The sequence below is a fragment of the Alligator sinensis genome, unplaced genomic scaffold (assembly GCF_000455745.1).
Source record: "Alligator sinensis unplaced genomic scaffold, ASM45574v1 scaffold140_1, whole genome shotgun sequence".
In the NCBI taxonomy this organism is placed as follows: domain Eukaryota; kingdom Metazoa; phylum Chordata; order Crocodylia; family Alligatoridae; genus Alligator; species Alligator sinensis.
Window position 1 is genome coordinate 6,831,750 of NW_005841836.1, and position 14,378 is coordinate 6,846,127.

At 42.8% G+C, this 14,378-nt stretch overlaps 1 protein-coding gene across 11 annotated transcripts in view; it reads left to right on the forward strand.

Annotated features, from left to right (window-relative positions):
* PLCB4 (phospholipase C beta 4) overlaps nt 1-14,378 on the forward strand; it is a 361,997-nt gene that overhangs the window by 301,281 nt on the left and 46,338 nt on the right. For all 11 annotated transcript variants that reach the window (XR_003093691.1, XR_003093694.1, XM_025202256.1 and 8 more), the window contains 4 exons: nt 5,470-5,558; nt 6,058-6,208; nt 9,407-9,456; nt 9,577-9,642. Coding sequence is in view for 9 of the 11 variants with exons in the window: in XM_025202256.1 (XP_025058041.1) it covers nt 5,470-5,558; nt 6,058-6,208; nt 9,407-9,456; nt 9,577-9,642 (356 nt within the window). In the remaining 2 variants the exon portion in view is untranslated. The remainder of the gene's footprint in view (nt 1-5,469; nt 5,559-6,057; nt 6,209-9,406; nt 9,457-9,576; nt 9,643-14,378) is intronic.

A 14,378-nucleotide genomic window follows, 5' to 3' on the forward strand; every position in this document is an offset into this window, starting at 1 on the left:
GGTCCCTGCCGTCTGGCTGCACTGCCTCCCTGTAAGCTTGAAAGTGGCAGCCAGGAACTCTCCATTCCTCAGGTGCCACTTCCATAGACACTCGGGTACATAAAAAAGCAGCATGCAGCTGGGGATCATAACTGCACACCTGCTTTTAAATGCCTTTCCCTGATGTTGTGCTCACAGTGCCCCAGACTTAAAAAGTGGGCATGGAGCTGAGAGCCCCAGCTGCACGCCTGCCCACTTTTTTCTGTTCCTGAGCACTATGAGCACAACATGGTCAGGCCCCCATGGTGCACCTGGGGATGAGGGAGCTACCCCATCCTCCACTGCATAGTCCTGGGCATCTTTTAGAGGGGAATGTGCAGCAGGGGTGAGGAAAGCACCTCCAACCCGCACTGTTCTTATTGGGCCCATCTTTAAACTGGCACATGTGGATGGGAATGAGAGACGCTCACCCATCCTCAGGTGTGTGCCTGGCATCCTATGGGGATAGAGCAGGGGAAGCTGGGTTTGGGATCTGGAGCTATCCCCAGCCACCAATCAAGGCAGCTGGGTAGGAGCTGGCTTTATCCTGGACCCCCAGGACTGTGCAATGCCAGACCTTGACACTCAGCTGAGCATTGTGATTCAGTACCAGACAGCCCCAGTCCTGGTTTGGACCCAGGGCTGTCCCCATCTGATCCTGTCCCAGATCCCAGTACTGTCCCATGGCCTAAGACTCACCAGGACCCAGCACTTTAAAGTGCCTGAAATAACAGGGGCTTCAGGGCAAGGCTCTTTAAGGTTCCAGGTCCTGGTAAGCCCACATCCTGATGCCGACAATCACCTGATTGCTGGCATCAGGACCAGGGCAACCCCCAACCAGGTTCCATCAGGACCCAGTACTGCCCAGGTCCTGATGCTGACAATCAGGTGATTAGCATCAGGGGAATGTTTGGGCATGCCACGTGTTCAGTTTCCATGTTGCTATTTATGGAGCAGTTAAGTTAGTTGCACCAGAAATACTATGTGCCAAGGGCTCCAGAGACAATAACCTGCATGTCTTGCTTTCTACCAAAGTGTTCGAACTATCAGCATATGGGCTTTGCAAGGGCATCTTCATATTAAAGCTGGCCTATTTGCCAGCCAAGAGGAACAAATATGTGGGACCAGAAGAGAGCAAGCCAAAGCGAGTGTGTCTCAGGGAGATAGGCACTGCTCTGAAAGGGAAAGGGCCTTGAATTCTGGCCCTGCTCCTACCCCAGTAGTGTTTCTTCACTTAATAGTCATTGGATGAAATGAATAAACAGCTGTGGTCTAGCTAGCTTCTGCATCACTGGGGCAGAGGAGAGTAAGATCGAGCAGTCTGAATACCTGACGCAAAATGCCACTTACACAGCTAAATGTAGCTACATTAGTGCTACTTGCATGCCAAAAGGAGAGTTCTTTTGGGGTCGTGGTGTTGTATAGAGCTCACTATTCCCCTGCAAACATGTGAGAAGGTTTTGTTGCATTTTCCTTCAAGCAGTTTTTCACATTCTTCCCCCCACCCCAAATAATAAGAATGTCTTTTGTGACTCCCATAACAGATATGACAATAGCTTTCCTTTATTATTCCTAAAAATATTGTATAATAAATTAATTAATACATGGTTGAAACAAGGCATAGCTTTTAGACAAGAAGAATGAATGTATGCCCAATTTCTATTTAATAGTCCTTCAACTGGAGTCTCACAGTCTTTTCATCTGTAGCAAAGGAATAGTAAATTATTAATTGCAATTCAGCTATTTTATGTCATGAACAGATTATTAACTCCTTCCTTATAATGCAGGTTCACCATCCTTAAAATGATCATTCTGTTTACAGCAATGTTTACAGGGGCTCTTTCGACCTGTACCTGGTGGTGTTTTGCAATATACAAGAGCTCTGGATGCTACTGCTGAGATTACCTACATAGGGGGTGCATCTACATGAGATGTTACATCACCATAGTGAGCAGCTTAGCTCATCACTGCGATGACATAGCAGTGGCAGGCATGAACCATGATGCTCTTGCTACTGTGCAGTAGGGTTGGAAACGACCTGAGCACCACCAGGACTGCTGAAGCAAGTACTAAAGGGCACATGTGTAGACATGCCCAGGGATCACTAAAGCAGGTCACTGCTTCTGACTCTGAATGCATTATTACTGTAGGTACTAAATCAACATAGTATTTCTCATGGTGGATGACCTACCTTATTCTGAACTTTGATGAGCTTTTATTGACTTTATTGGCATTGTGCATGATTTATCCAGGAATAACTGAGATTACAGCTGAAGCCATCTGTATATTGAGAGCCTAAATTGCCAAAACCTGTTTAATGATTTAAGTACCCGCTTAAAAGATTATATATGATAAGCTTGATTTTTTTCATGACTGTTAAGAGAGTCACAGCTATTGTTGCTTATACCATGGGGCATGATTAGAAAGTGTAAGGTACTCATAGTTTGGGTGTTTCTAGGAAAAGGAAGGGTTTTTATTAAGTTCTTTTGACATAGAAGTGAGAAGGAACTAGCAAAACATTAATCTGGAAATCTGCACCTAGTATAATGTCTGTCCTTGAAGACAAATCCTGGACAGTAGTTCAGTAGGAGTAAGACTGGTGAGTCATTAACGCTTGCAGAGTTATTTCATAGCCTTGTCTCTTCCCAGTGAACAAAGCCGCTTAGTGAAAGGGATATAAGTGTGCTTCCTCCCCTCTCTGAATGTCTGTGTCCCTCCTCAGTACAGATGAAGAGGACGGGATAGGGAATGTTCTTCACAAAAGCAATATTTCTAGGTTAGTGATGGAGATAGGGGGTCCTAGTCTTCTTTTCACTAACAGAACCATCTAAGGTTCACCTTGATTCCATCTAAGGTTTCAAACAACTGAAAATCAGTGAAAGGGAAGGGATTCCTTTGTCATGTGCCAAAGCCAGCAGGGCTTTGATGAAAGTAGAAGCAGAAGCCCTGGCATACAGGCCCTAAATAATTTGTTTGTTTGCAAACTTTCAGGGCCTTTGTTGCTTGTCATGCTCCACATTCAATACTTGCCTCACTGAGAGTTAGAAACTAGGCCTGTGTGAAGTGGCTAGTATTCGCTTTGGATTCGGCTTATTTGGGGAACAGTGATTCGATTCGGTGATTTGAATCACTGTCCCAATTCAATTCAGCTGAATCTGATTTGGAGATTTGGCTGCTGTGCCCCCATTGTCCCCTCCCCCGCCCCTAGTACTTACCAGCTCAGAGTCCGGCTGCAGCCCCCTGCTGCAGCCACCGGGGACTGCCTGAATCGTCAAAGCTCTCCTAATCTTTTCTGAAGATTCAGAGAGCTTTGAATCAATTTGGACCGTTTAATTGGTCCCCTGATTTGATTCGGATTTGGAGATTCGGCCACCGAATCGGGGCGAATCTCCTCCGAATCAAATCACCACCTGAAGCTTCACATGGCCCTAGTAGAAACAGCAGGCTGTCACTTGCCATAGGTTAGGCACTAGAGGGAAAAGGATGTTATTTGCATTGTTGTTCTAGTCAGCTATGTACAACAAACATTTGACTTCACCTATGAACTACATCAAATATCCCAACACTGCAGGAAAGTTGATAAACCTGATCCTAGGCAACTGAGAGACTAAGTACTGCATGTGACTTCAAAGAGTACAGCCAACCTTGTAGTTAATATAGTGAACCGGAGCTCAGGAGATTCTGTTTATTGCTGCCAACTTTCTGTAGGACCTTCCACAAGTGACTTAAGCCTCGATCCAAAGCTTGCCACGGTCTATGAGATCTGTCCATTAACTACAGTAATCTTTGGATTGTGTCATCAGTCATTTTGTGCCCAAATTTTCCACTGATAAACAAGGAATAATCCTTACTTGCATAGTTGGAATGTTGTAACTGCAAATGGATTAATGTTCCTGATATATGTATTCAGATACTGCAGTAATTGGGTTCATTTAAACAGGTAGATAAAACTGTGCTTGCAGAAAATATGAATCTTTGTGAGGGGGGGAGCTACAGCGGGAGAACTGATATGATGGCTAATGTGCCTAGTGGATTAGACAAAACAGTGGTTATCTTGGAAGACAAATTAACCTGTTTGTATCATGGGGGATGCTGGGCAGATATGTACAATGGCAATGAAAATTCATTCCCTTTCCCCCCTCCCTACCCATCTTCTCTACATGGAAGGGAATACAAAAGTAGGGAATGGACAAACTCTGGTGTAATTTACAGGGGTTTTCTATACCATGCAATTCGGTCTCCACAACTCAATAAGTATGTAGTGGAATTAGGAAAGGGCAACCAAGATGATCAAGGGTATGGAACAACCACCATACCAGGAGAGCCTAAGAAGGCCAGGTCTTTTCAGTTTGGAAAGAAGCCTGAAAAGGGATATGATAGCAGTCTAATCAGGAAGGGTATGGACAAAGCGAGTAGGGAACTGTTATTCACCATGTCCCAGGATACTAGAACCAGGGGGCATCCATTGAAATTACCAGGAGACAGGTGTCACACTAACAAGATAAAGTACTTTTTATGCAACCCATGGTTAACTAGAAGAGACTAGACAGTCACCTTGCTGGGGTCACCTGACCCCCAGTTATCTTTCCTGCTTGGTGCAGGGGGCTGGACACAATGATCTTCTGAGTCCCTTCCGGCCTTACAATCTATGAATCTGTGAAGTTACAGAACTCCACAGGAGGTTGTAGAGGCAGATAGTATAGCCTGGTTCAGAAAGGGACACATTCATGGATGATAGATCATTAATAGCTATTAAAGAGAACGACAGTCAGGGATGTAGGTTTTTTTATAATTATAATATTTGTTGATGGAGAGTGCCAGGGAGGTTGTAGCAGGGGATCAGTCGATCAATATATACCATGTTCATATGCTCTCCCTCTAAAACATCCATTCCAGCTACTTGTCAGAGACAGGATACTGGGCTAGATGGACCATGGACCTGACCCAGTATGGCTGTTCTTATGTACTGATGTATATTACACTGGGGTTAGGAATGGATAGATGTTCAGCTATCCTGAGTTAGCTAGCACAGTAGGTGACTGTTGCTATACCTCACTACTAGTGCTACTGGTACAGGAGCAGGCAGAAGCCTGCTTGTTTCCATCAAATGGCTACCCTGGTGTGGGTGTACACAGGCAAAAACTGAACTGGTGTAGCTTACACCAGTAATGTTTGACTCTTGATTCTTTCAGGCCAATCTTCCATTGAACTGAGTGAAGTTACCCAGGTTAAGGGGTCTGTCCAGTGCCTTTTTAAACTGGCATAAACCAGTTGCACCCATTTAAGCATTTGGTCTGTCCAGGCCCATACAAAGCTTCCAGAATCCTCTACCAAGATTACCCAGTTGGCCCAGTGTTGAGGACTGTGGAGCATGCAACAGTAATACACATTGACCCTTTTAAGTCTGTCTTTAAAAAGTGAAAAGCTGATAAAAATATAATTATCTTTCAGATATTGTGGATGCTTTGTCAGATCCAAAGAAATTTTTATCTATCACAGAAAAAAGAGCAGACCAGATGAGAGCTATGGGTATTGAAACTGTAAGTAGAAATTAACATACCCAGAATTATTTGCATTCATCCTATAACAGCTTCTTATAATGGAGGATGCAAAAAACAGGGCAGACCTTAGCAAAAATATGGCAAGAGTGGTCAGTTGATCCTTGGATAAATTGGTCATTAATGCAGCTTATTCAGTTAGTATCTGTCTTCAGATATAAGCCTAATATACTTTTAAGTACATGGGCATGTGTAGAGAAATGTATTGAAATAGCCTTCACTGCATTTCATGCAGTCATGATTTTTTATGGGTCATAGCAGCACATTCATGTATCTGAAATTAGAAAGGAGCTGTGTTGTAATATATTTCAGTTAAAAGAGGTTACAAAGTCTCCATTTGAGTATCATTTTTCTAGAAGTATTAGCAAGTATGCAGGCTATTTTACTTTAAAGCAAATGAGTTAATTTTCTCCCTCCCATATTTTGCAAGAAAAAAATAATATTGATGTTGATCCTTAACAAGTGTTCATGCTTCTTCCAGAGTGATATAGCTGATGTACCAAATGACACCTCAAAGAACGATAGGAAAGGAAAAGCTAATAATGCCAAAGCAAGTGTGACTCCTCAGAGTAGTTCTGAACTTAGACCAAGTACAACTTCTGGCCTGGGACCTGGAATGGAAACTAAGAAAGGTAAAGGATAATTAACTCTTTCTCCTCTCCTCTCCTCTCCTCTCCTCTCCTCTCTCCATTCTTACTCACTAACAAATATTTTCTCATGTTCTTTAGTTTTTGTACTTCTATTACCTTTTAAAAACGCAACCAAAAATCATCATCTTTTACTGCCAGTGTCTTTATTAACTTGGCAAATACTGCTGTATTCATATTGGCCACATGGCTTCAGGAAGCCAGGCCAATGGTGCTTTATTTTATTAAATGAATGACTAGTGAAAAAATGCTATCAGTAGCAAGTGAAAACAGTTCCTATTAATAATATACTCAAGCAGGGCAAGCAAGGAAGGCTGATTTCTGGCTTACTCCACAAAAACTGGCATATTTCACACAAAAAAAATGTATTATTTAAAAATTCCCTTGGCAGAGTAGCAGATTGAAAGAAACTATAAGTACTTTTAATGGATTCTGTGGGGATTTTACAATAAATTAATTATGGTTAAAATACGGCATTACTCTGAAAGGTGATTCTGAAACTGGCATTGTGGGGATCCCATGTATATTGACATCAAATAGATTTTTTTTCAATGGACAGATTTCCCCCCCCCCTAACTGCCCACTCCCCAATATCTCTTGGAGAATCAAATAGGGTTTTTTGTCAGTGGTTCTCAAACTTTTTAGATTCAAGGCACCTCTTGTTAGGCTGAAGGCACCCCTCAGAAAATGCCAGCTCTTAGCTTTCTCTCATTTTTTGACCACAGAAAAACAGAGCAGTTCTTCTGTGGTAAAAAACTTAAAAAGATCATAATACGTCAGAATGTTTTGACACTATAGATTACTGTTTGAAATCTCTGGGTGCATCCCCACAAGTGGGAACATTAGTTTCCCTAGGGACAAATGGCTGTGGCTTTGTGCCACTGCTGCTTGTTCCTGGGAAATGCCCATGCACGTGTGCTCTGGCATGTGGTACATTGCACCAGGTACGATAGGGGAGGCTCGGGCCAGCACGTGGGCTGCCTCCAGTGGCCATACCTGGGGTCCTGAGGAGCTCCAGAGACTGCAGCCATAGTGATCCAGCAGCCTGGAGCCTGGCTGGCAGCTGGAATATGGGTCTAGCCAGTCAGGCTCCAGTTTCAGGCAGCACACACTGCTGCATGTGAACCACCCTGCTTTTTTAAGGTGCAGGTTTTTTTAAAAGACACCTCCCCCCACCCCCTCCATACTGCAAATTAGCAGCATGGGAAATGCCTGTATGTGTGGTGCAGGTGGTCCGCGGCACCACATACAGCATGTCTGCGCTTGTCTGGACACGGCCTCTGAATGTGTCTCATGAATTGTGTAGGTGTTTGAACATGTACCAGTGCAATATTGTGCAGTACCCCATGGCTGTCTTGTAAGTATGTCATGGAATCCCATGGTGCTGCAGCACTGTAGTTGAAAATCACTGTCACAGTTAATGAAATTCCATGGGGGCAACTGGATGTGCCCAGGTATATCTGAATTAATTGACATTTCTGTTGATGTCTGTGGAGCAGAATCCTGCACATTCTCTTTCATCTTTTACCTCAGTAGGGATAACATGAGAAAACCAGTACCACTTATTTTGGCATTAATGTTAGCTGATGTGACAGAATACACCCAAAAAAAGGCAGATGTGTTGAGAAAGAAAATGCCATTTTTACAAAATCACTCTTTAGAGTAAAACATTTGCATGTAAAATACTTCAAAGCTTCTCTTCACCAAAAATTAATGAAATCAGATGCTGTGATATAAATGAGAGAAGGATTAGATCAGATTAAGTTAAACTGTAGACAATAATACTTCATCACAGCACTGCATTAGAAATAATCTTATTGTATGTTTATTGCATGAATTGCATCTAGTCCTATGAAATACATTTTCAGGGTGGTAACTGATGCTAATATTATCCTTGGTTGAAAACATAGTCAAATGTAAATAGCAAGATTGAATGTGGCATCCACATTGTAAAATACAATCTGAAACTCTGCATTTAGGGTACAACAAAATTGTACAACACTGTTTTCTAAACTGTGACTTCAGCACTTGTTTTTTTATAATCTTTTCTGCATTCTGTTTCTCTCCCATGCCCACTTGTGGAAGAATGGAGGTGGTCATTTATGTATCACATGTAATTATCCCAATTCTCATCTTTATTTTATTAATTTTTACAATTTGTTAATTTCTGCATGATTCTGCCATTGCTAAAATGCACAACTCATCTTGAAGTCATTGGAGATTACATGTCCAACAAGGTAGCAAACCTGAGGGAGATTTTGAAATGCACAATGAGTGTTGTGTACCCAGCTCTCATTGACTTTCAATAGGACTTGGATGACTAAACTTCCTATTGTGTTTTTGAAAAGCTCCCCCTCTCTCCCCTCCCCCGATGGGTCTTATGAAGCCCCAGGTATGTTTATGGTGCTCATTAAAAATAATATGTAATTTGGATGGAATGTTATAGACTTAAGAATGTTAACATTTTTCTGGCCTGCACAAACTGTCTGTTTCTACAGGATCCAAATTTTGTTCAGTGGAATTCACCTTTCAAGGCCGAAAATCCCTTGCAAGAGAGGCAGAATCTTACAGTTAAGGACACAATTGGTAGCTAGTTAAATAAGTTATGAGTAGTATGTTAATGATTGATCCAACATTTCATTTAAAAATTAAGGAGAATCTTACCTGTTAGATTTTTGTCCATGGGATCATATTGGCCTTTTGAATGTAAACATCAAAATACAATTTTAGAACTGAAAGAGTATCAAGATATGACAATGAAATAGGATGTGACCCAACAAAGGACCCATTGACTCCAAGGTGCAGGATGAACCTCCAGTGAGATACAAAAGTTCAGAAGCATATGTAGGTAAACTTAAGTTACACAAATGGTCTGCCCTATTTTTCCACAAATTGTATCTGAAAAAGCTTACCTTGTTTTTCTTTGACACTCAGAATGCTGCTAGTGTTCTGCTTTCTTTTTACACAAATAAGATGAATGATTTGAAAAAACAATAATAAACATGCTTTTCCATGTCTCAATACTTAACTTGTTTCCCACACTAAACTCAATCAAATGTTTGTTTTCATTAATGTGAATTACAGTATCTAACACAAATGTAATTTGTTGTGGTGAAATTAAAAAATACTTGGTATCTAGCAGTATGACTAAAGTTCTAGATAAAATGTACTAATACCTTCTAGGTATAGAACTTATTCCTCAAGTGAAGATAGAAGATTTAAAGCAAATGAAGGTAAGTTTGGGCAAAAACTTTGCAAGATGTAATATATATATATATTTTCAAACAGCCAGGATTTTATCTGGTTTCAGTCATTATTTTTACAAGAAAAGTGATCCGAGTTCTCTTTTGTAGGCCTACATAAAACATTTAAAGAAACAACAGAAAGAACTTAGTGCTTTAAAGAAGAAACATTCAAAGGTACGATTAGAGCTCTAGGACTTTGGGAAAATGTGCCTAGCTAGCAAGTTTGCTTGCTTTAATTGAAAAAAGAATAGTTGCAAAGCTCAAAATTGCAGATGGCTCTTAATTATAGTCAGAGGAATTATTAAGGATAAGTAAATTGCTAAAGCAAAGAACACAAGTTTATTTTAGCTTTCACTGAGACCCACTCTGATAAACAGATTTTCCATTGAGTGATCACTTTAAAACATCTCAAGTTCTACACCATTTTTTTGATGCACGTATGCAACAAAAGCTCACTACAGGAATAACAACCTATTGTGCTGTAAAGGGATGGAAGATGCTATATTAAAGACCCAAAATGTGGAAACTGCATGGAGGCACAATGGAGATGGGGAGAGTGGTTGGAAAATTAGATCCTTAATTCTTCGCCCAACATCTTCATAGACTATCACTCACTCCCACCACTGTCCTTCACATTATACAATTGTTCTTAAATCTTATCATTTTTGTCAATATGTTCCTGAACATTCCTACTGCTGGGGTGGCATGGGCACTGAGGTGCATGGTTGACAGTACAGAGGTTGCAAGTTTGTAGGTTATAGCAGAACTGCTCATGGTGTGGCCATGCTAGATTCCAGTGAACCTGCAAATTCTGCTAAAAGCAAGGAAGGATTCCTACTACCAAAGGAAACATAACAAGTGCAAGGAAGTAGCAAGGTTCCAAACTACATCTTGTTATGGCAACATGCGGTGATATCATTATGACTTGGCTTGGCTGTCAGTCATTTCCATGTCTTTTGGTGCTCTTAGTTTTGTATTCATTGCAGGCTTGAATTGACCTATTTGCCTGGTCATTTGCAGTGTCAAGAGGTGTCTCCAAGTTCTAAAGAAGCATATTCTAAAGACATGTCTAATGTCATGACTGCTAATTGTGGTAGACTGTGGTAGGCTGATGATAGGCAGAGGGAGAAAGTATTTTTTGGGGGGGCTGAGTGCTTGAATGCAAGCATGCGTGCGCCCCCCCCCCCATGTAAGTCTGTTGTAGGGAAGGAGTGGAGGGGCAGATCAAGGCCCCCACGGTGAGGGAGGGAGTGAGGCAGGCACTGGGGTGAATGGGGCCCCAGGCCAGGTCGGGTCGTGGGATGCTCAGACCCGGGCGGGTCGTTCAGGGGCATGAGGGAGCTCGCACTGCTGTGCGCACCCCGGGGGAGGCATAGGGGGCGGATGCCCCCCAGATCTCTATGTGGGGCAGAGGCAGGCTGTGTTCTGTGCCCACTGACTGGGAATGTTGCCACATCATGTGCCTGCCGCGCACAGGACACAGAGCCCAGTGGCAGGATGCATATAGCACCGCTTGGTTTTTGAGGCAGCGGGGCACAGAGCAGAGCCCACCTCTGTCCCACACACAGATCCGGGGGGCATGTGTCCCCCATGCCTCCCCCAGGGTGCACACAGGGGTGGGAGCTCCCCCACACCCCTGGATGAGCCGCTTGGGCTCCGAGTGTCTCACGACCCAGCCCTGGGCTCCATTCACATCTGCCCTTGCCTTTGCCCCACTCCATCCCACAACATGGGGGCCTTGATCTGCACCCCTCCACAAGCCCCTTCCCCTCGAGAGTACACTGAAACTTGCCTGGCTGCTATGTTGGGCGGTGAGCCACATGCCGGGGCTGCACATCTGAGTGTGTGCGCTCCTCCCCCTCCTACCCCTGCTGCAGCAGCCCGGAGCCCTACCTGCTGCTCTGTGTTTGGGTGGGGCTAAGCCCTATTAGCTCCGGCCTTCCTCTGCCTGTTCTGATGATTTGGGGGTCAGGGAGCAGGATTTCTCTCTGCTAGTACAGAAGCACTCTCTCCTTCTGGTTCTGTGACTCTTGTCTGCCCAGTAGCCCAGCTTCAACAGGACTGTTCTGCAGTCTGGTGGTTAGGGTACTGTCCTGGGAAGTAATAAATACTCCTGGGTGATGGACACCTAGAATCTGTGGCTTCCACTTCATGAACAGCCACTCGACTACTGGTAGACATATAAGATTGGGGGAGGACACTATCCCACACAGGCAATTTTCAGTTCCCCAGCTTCAGAAACCTATTATCTTCCTATCTTCAAACGTGGGTTTAGGCATGGTGAACAGCAAGTAAACAGAGACACCCAGTAGATAGCTTGAGTCAGGTGCCTAAGCTTCTGAGGGGGAAGGGAGTTCAAACACACACCTGTTTTAGTGGTTTTTACTGACTGCCTTTCAGTGTCTCAGGGTTTTCTGAATCACTTTTTGAAGGCACTTAACATGCCTCATTATCTTTATACAGCCCCTAGTTGCCTAAACCTTTGCTGCACTTAGGTGCCTCCAGAGTCTCTCTATTGACTGTACAGGGATTCAAAATCATTTTGACATACCCACTTGAGGAACGTGCTCTGAAGTCAGGTGAGGCAACACCTAAATTAAGGTGCACCACTGGCCTGTTTGAATCCTGGCCTGTGTATGTGCACATGATAATAAATGGTTGAGTGAATCTATGCTGTCACCTTATGAAAGTGTGCCAGAAAAAAATGAAAGTATGTAGGAGGACCATGAAGGAGCAGAGAGGAGCCACTGGCAGTAATTGTTTCATATTACTCTTGGGAAGAAAACAGAAGCACCAAAAAGAGGAAAAGAAAAAACAAGACAACCTTAAAAGGACAGTTAAATGTTTTACTTCAAAGAGGCTGGGGCCAGGTTTTTTTCATATAAAGGGAGCGGGCAGTTATAAATGTAGTCCTCGCCATCTTCTTTCATTTTTCCTGGGAAAAAAGGCTTTTAGGATAAGCAGATGGATCATTAGATGGCAGAACCATGCCTGCTCCTCTTAGTCTATTATTAGACAGCCGTTTTATTCTCTTGATAAAATTAGACTTGACTGCATTCCCTTAATGTCAGATTAGCAGCATTGCCAGTAAACATGGAATTTTAGATCTCATGAAATTGGTGAGTAGTAAAGAGGAGAGATTTTACTCAGAGGATTAGGAATAATGCAAATGTTGAATTGTATATGCAAAGCTCTGCAAGGAAAACCTTGTGGTATCATGGAGGAGAGGATTACAGGGGACTAAAAGAGCAAACAAGTTAAAGGCAGGCTAAGATACTGTGACTAAATATTGAAGGGAGTATGGTGGTGGTAGGTTACAGGTTGTTTCAGAGTCAGACTGCAATGGGACCCTCTAGTATGGCTAGTTGTTTTATTTTTTCTAAGTAGGGTTCCACCTTAGCAAAAGCTTTACCAGGGGAATTTTAGAGGCCAGTAATTGACTGAGTATCAATTTTGGAACCAAGCCCTGTTTAGCTTGTAGCCTGATTAATGAACTGCAGTGTTTGTGACAGAGACGGGAAATTATCCAGTAGAGGTTGGTTAGAAGAAAAGAAATCTTGATCTCTGCAGGTGACTGCTGTAGCCCTTGAGAAGCAAGTCTGTCCCTTGATTCACTCTTAAAAGACCCCTGTGCTTAGATGCAAAGAGCTTCTATTCTGCTGTGATGGGAAGGTTGGTACACCTGCAGTGTGCTCCCGTCCTGCATAGACAAATTCCATGGATTCAGCACCAATGCTGGGCCTTCTGGAAGCCCTTATATGAGCAGCAAGATTGGCTGGCACCAAGGAAGGCATCTGAAGAATAAAAAAGAGATTGAGAAAGCCGTGAGCAAATAACTTTTGGGTGTTTCTTTTTGATAACTATATTTTAATGACAGTGACAAAGACACAAATATTATTCTTACATTTTATCTCAGGTGAAGCAGCTAATTTGCAGATCAGATTTTAATGATAATAAAAATAATTTGTTACCTCACATTTGCTAGACACAATTAAATCTTCTTTCATTTTGTAGCTGAAATGGCAGTTAGGTTCCATTAGTTCATAAGAGCTTAGTTTTTGTGCATAACCTGGCCCAAAGATGGCAAACTCTAACAACTGTTTTCTGTGCTTTGGAGATGCTATCAGTAGGGACCTACTTTAATCCTGGTTTTGCAATTTTTGTGGAAACTGCAAAAAATAACGATCTCCACAATCACTGCATTGACCACGATTTCCCAAGAAATCAACCAAAAAACCAAAAACATAATAAAAATAAAATGCTGGCTCCTCAGTGGGAACCAGCAGTCCTTACTGCTGCTATGGCCTGGCCTTGCACCCCACCTGGGAGGGGAAGGTGCTGGCTGGCAGGGCAGCAGGAACATCAGCAGCCAAGATGGTTGCTGTCCCTCATGCCTCTCCACCAATCAGCACTGAGCAGCAGGACTGCACAAAGGGCAGCCAGCAGTTACAATAGTGATCACCCCTTGTCCCTCCTCCCACTGGGGCCTCTCTACCAATGAGCATTGAGGGGCAGGGCCTCCCCGCAAATCAGTGCTGACCAGTGGGACTGACATGAAATGACTGTGAAATTTGCTCTTCAGGCCATGACCAAGCCATTGCTTTCTCTTGCCTCAAGCTAGGTAGGTCCCTAACTATCAGGTCTTCTGGATTACATAGAAAGGAAAACAGTCTGATGAAATAGTCTGATGGACTTGGTGATCACCATCAAATTTCTTTCAATTTGGTGGACTTGGCTATATTGAGAGATGTTCTTTATATTTTAAATAGGGAATCCTCCTAATTCTGGTAATACCTGAACATAGGAGGAATTTTTTAAACCTATGGTTAAATATTAAATTGATAAATTAAATAGCCTTTCTACATGTGCTTTGTTGTAACCTTCACTCTTTAACAGTGAAATTCACCCTT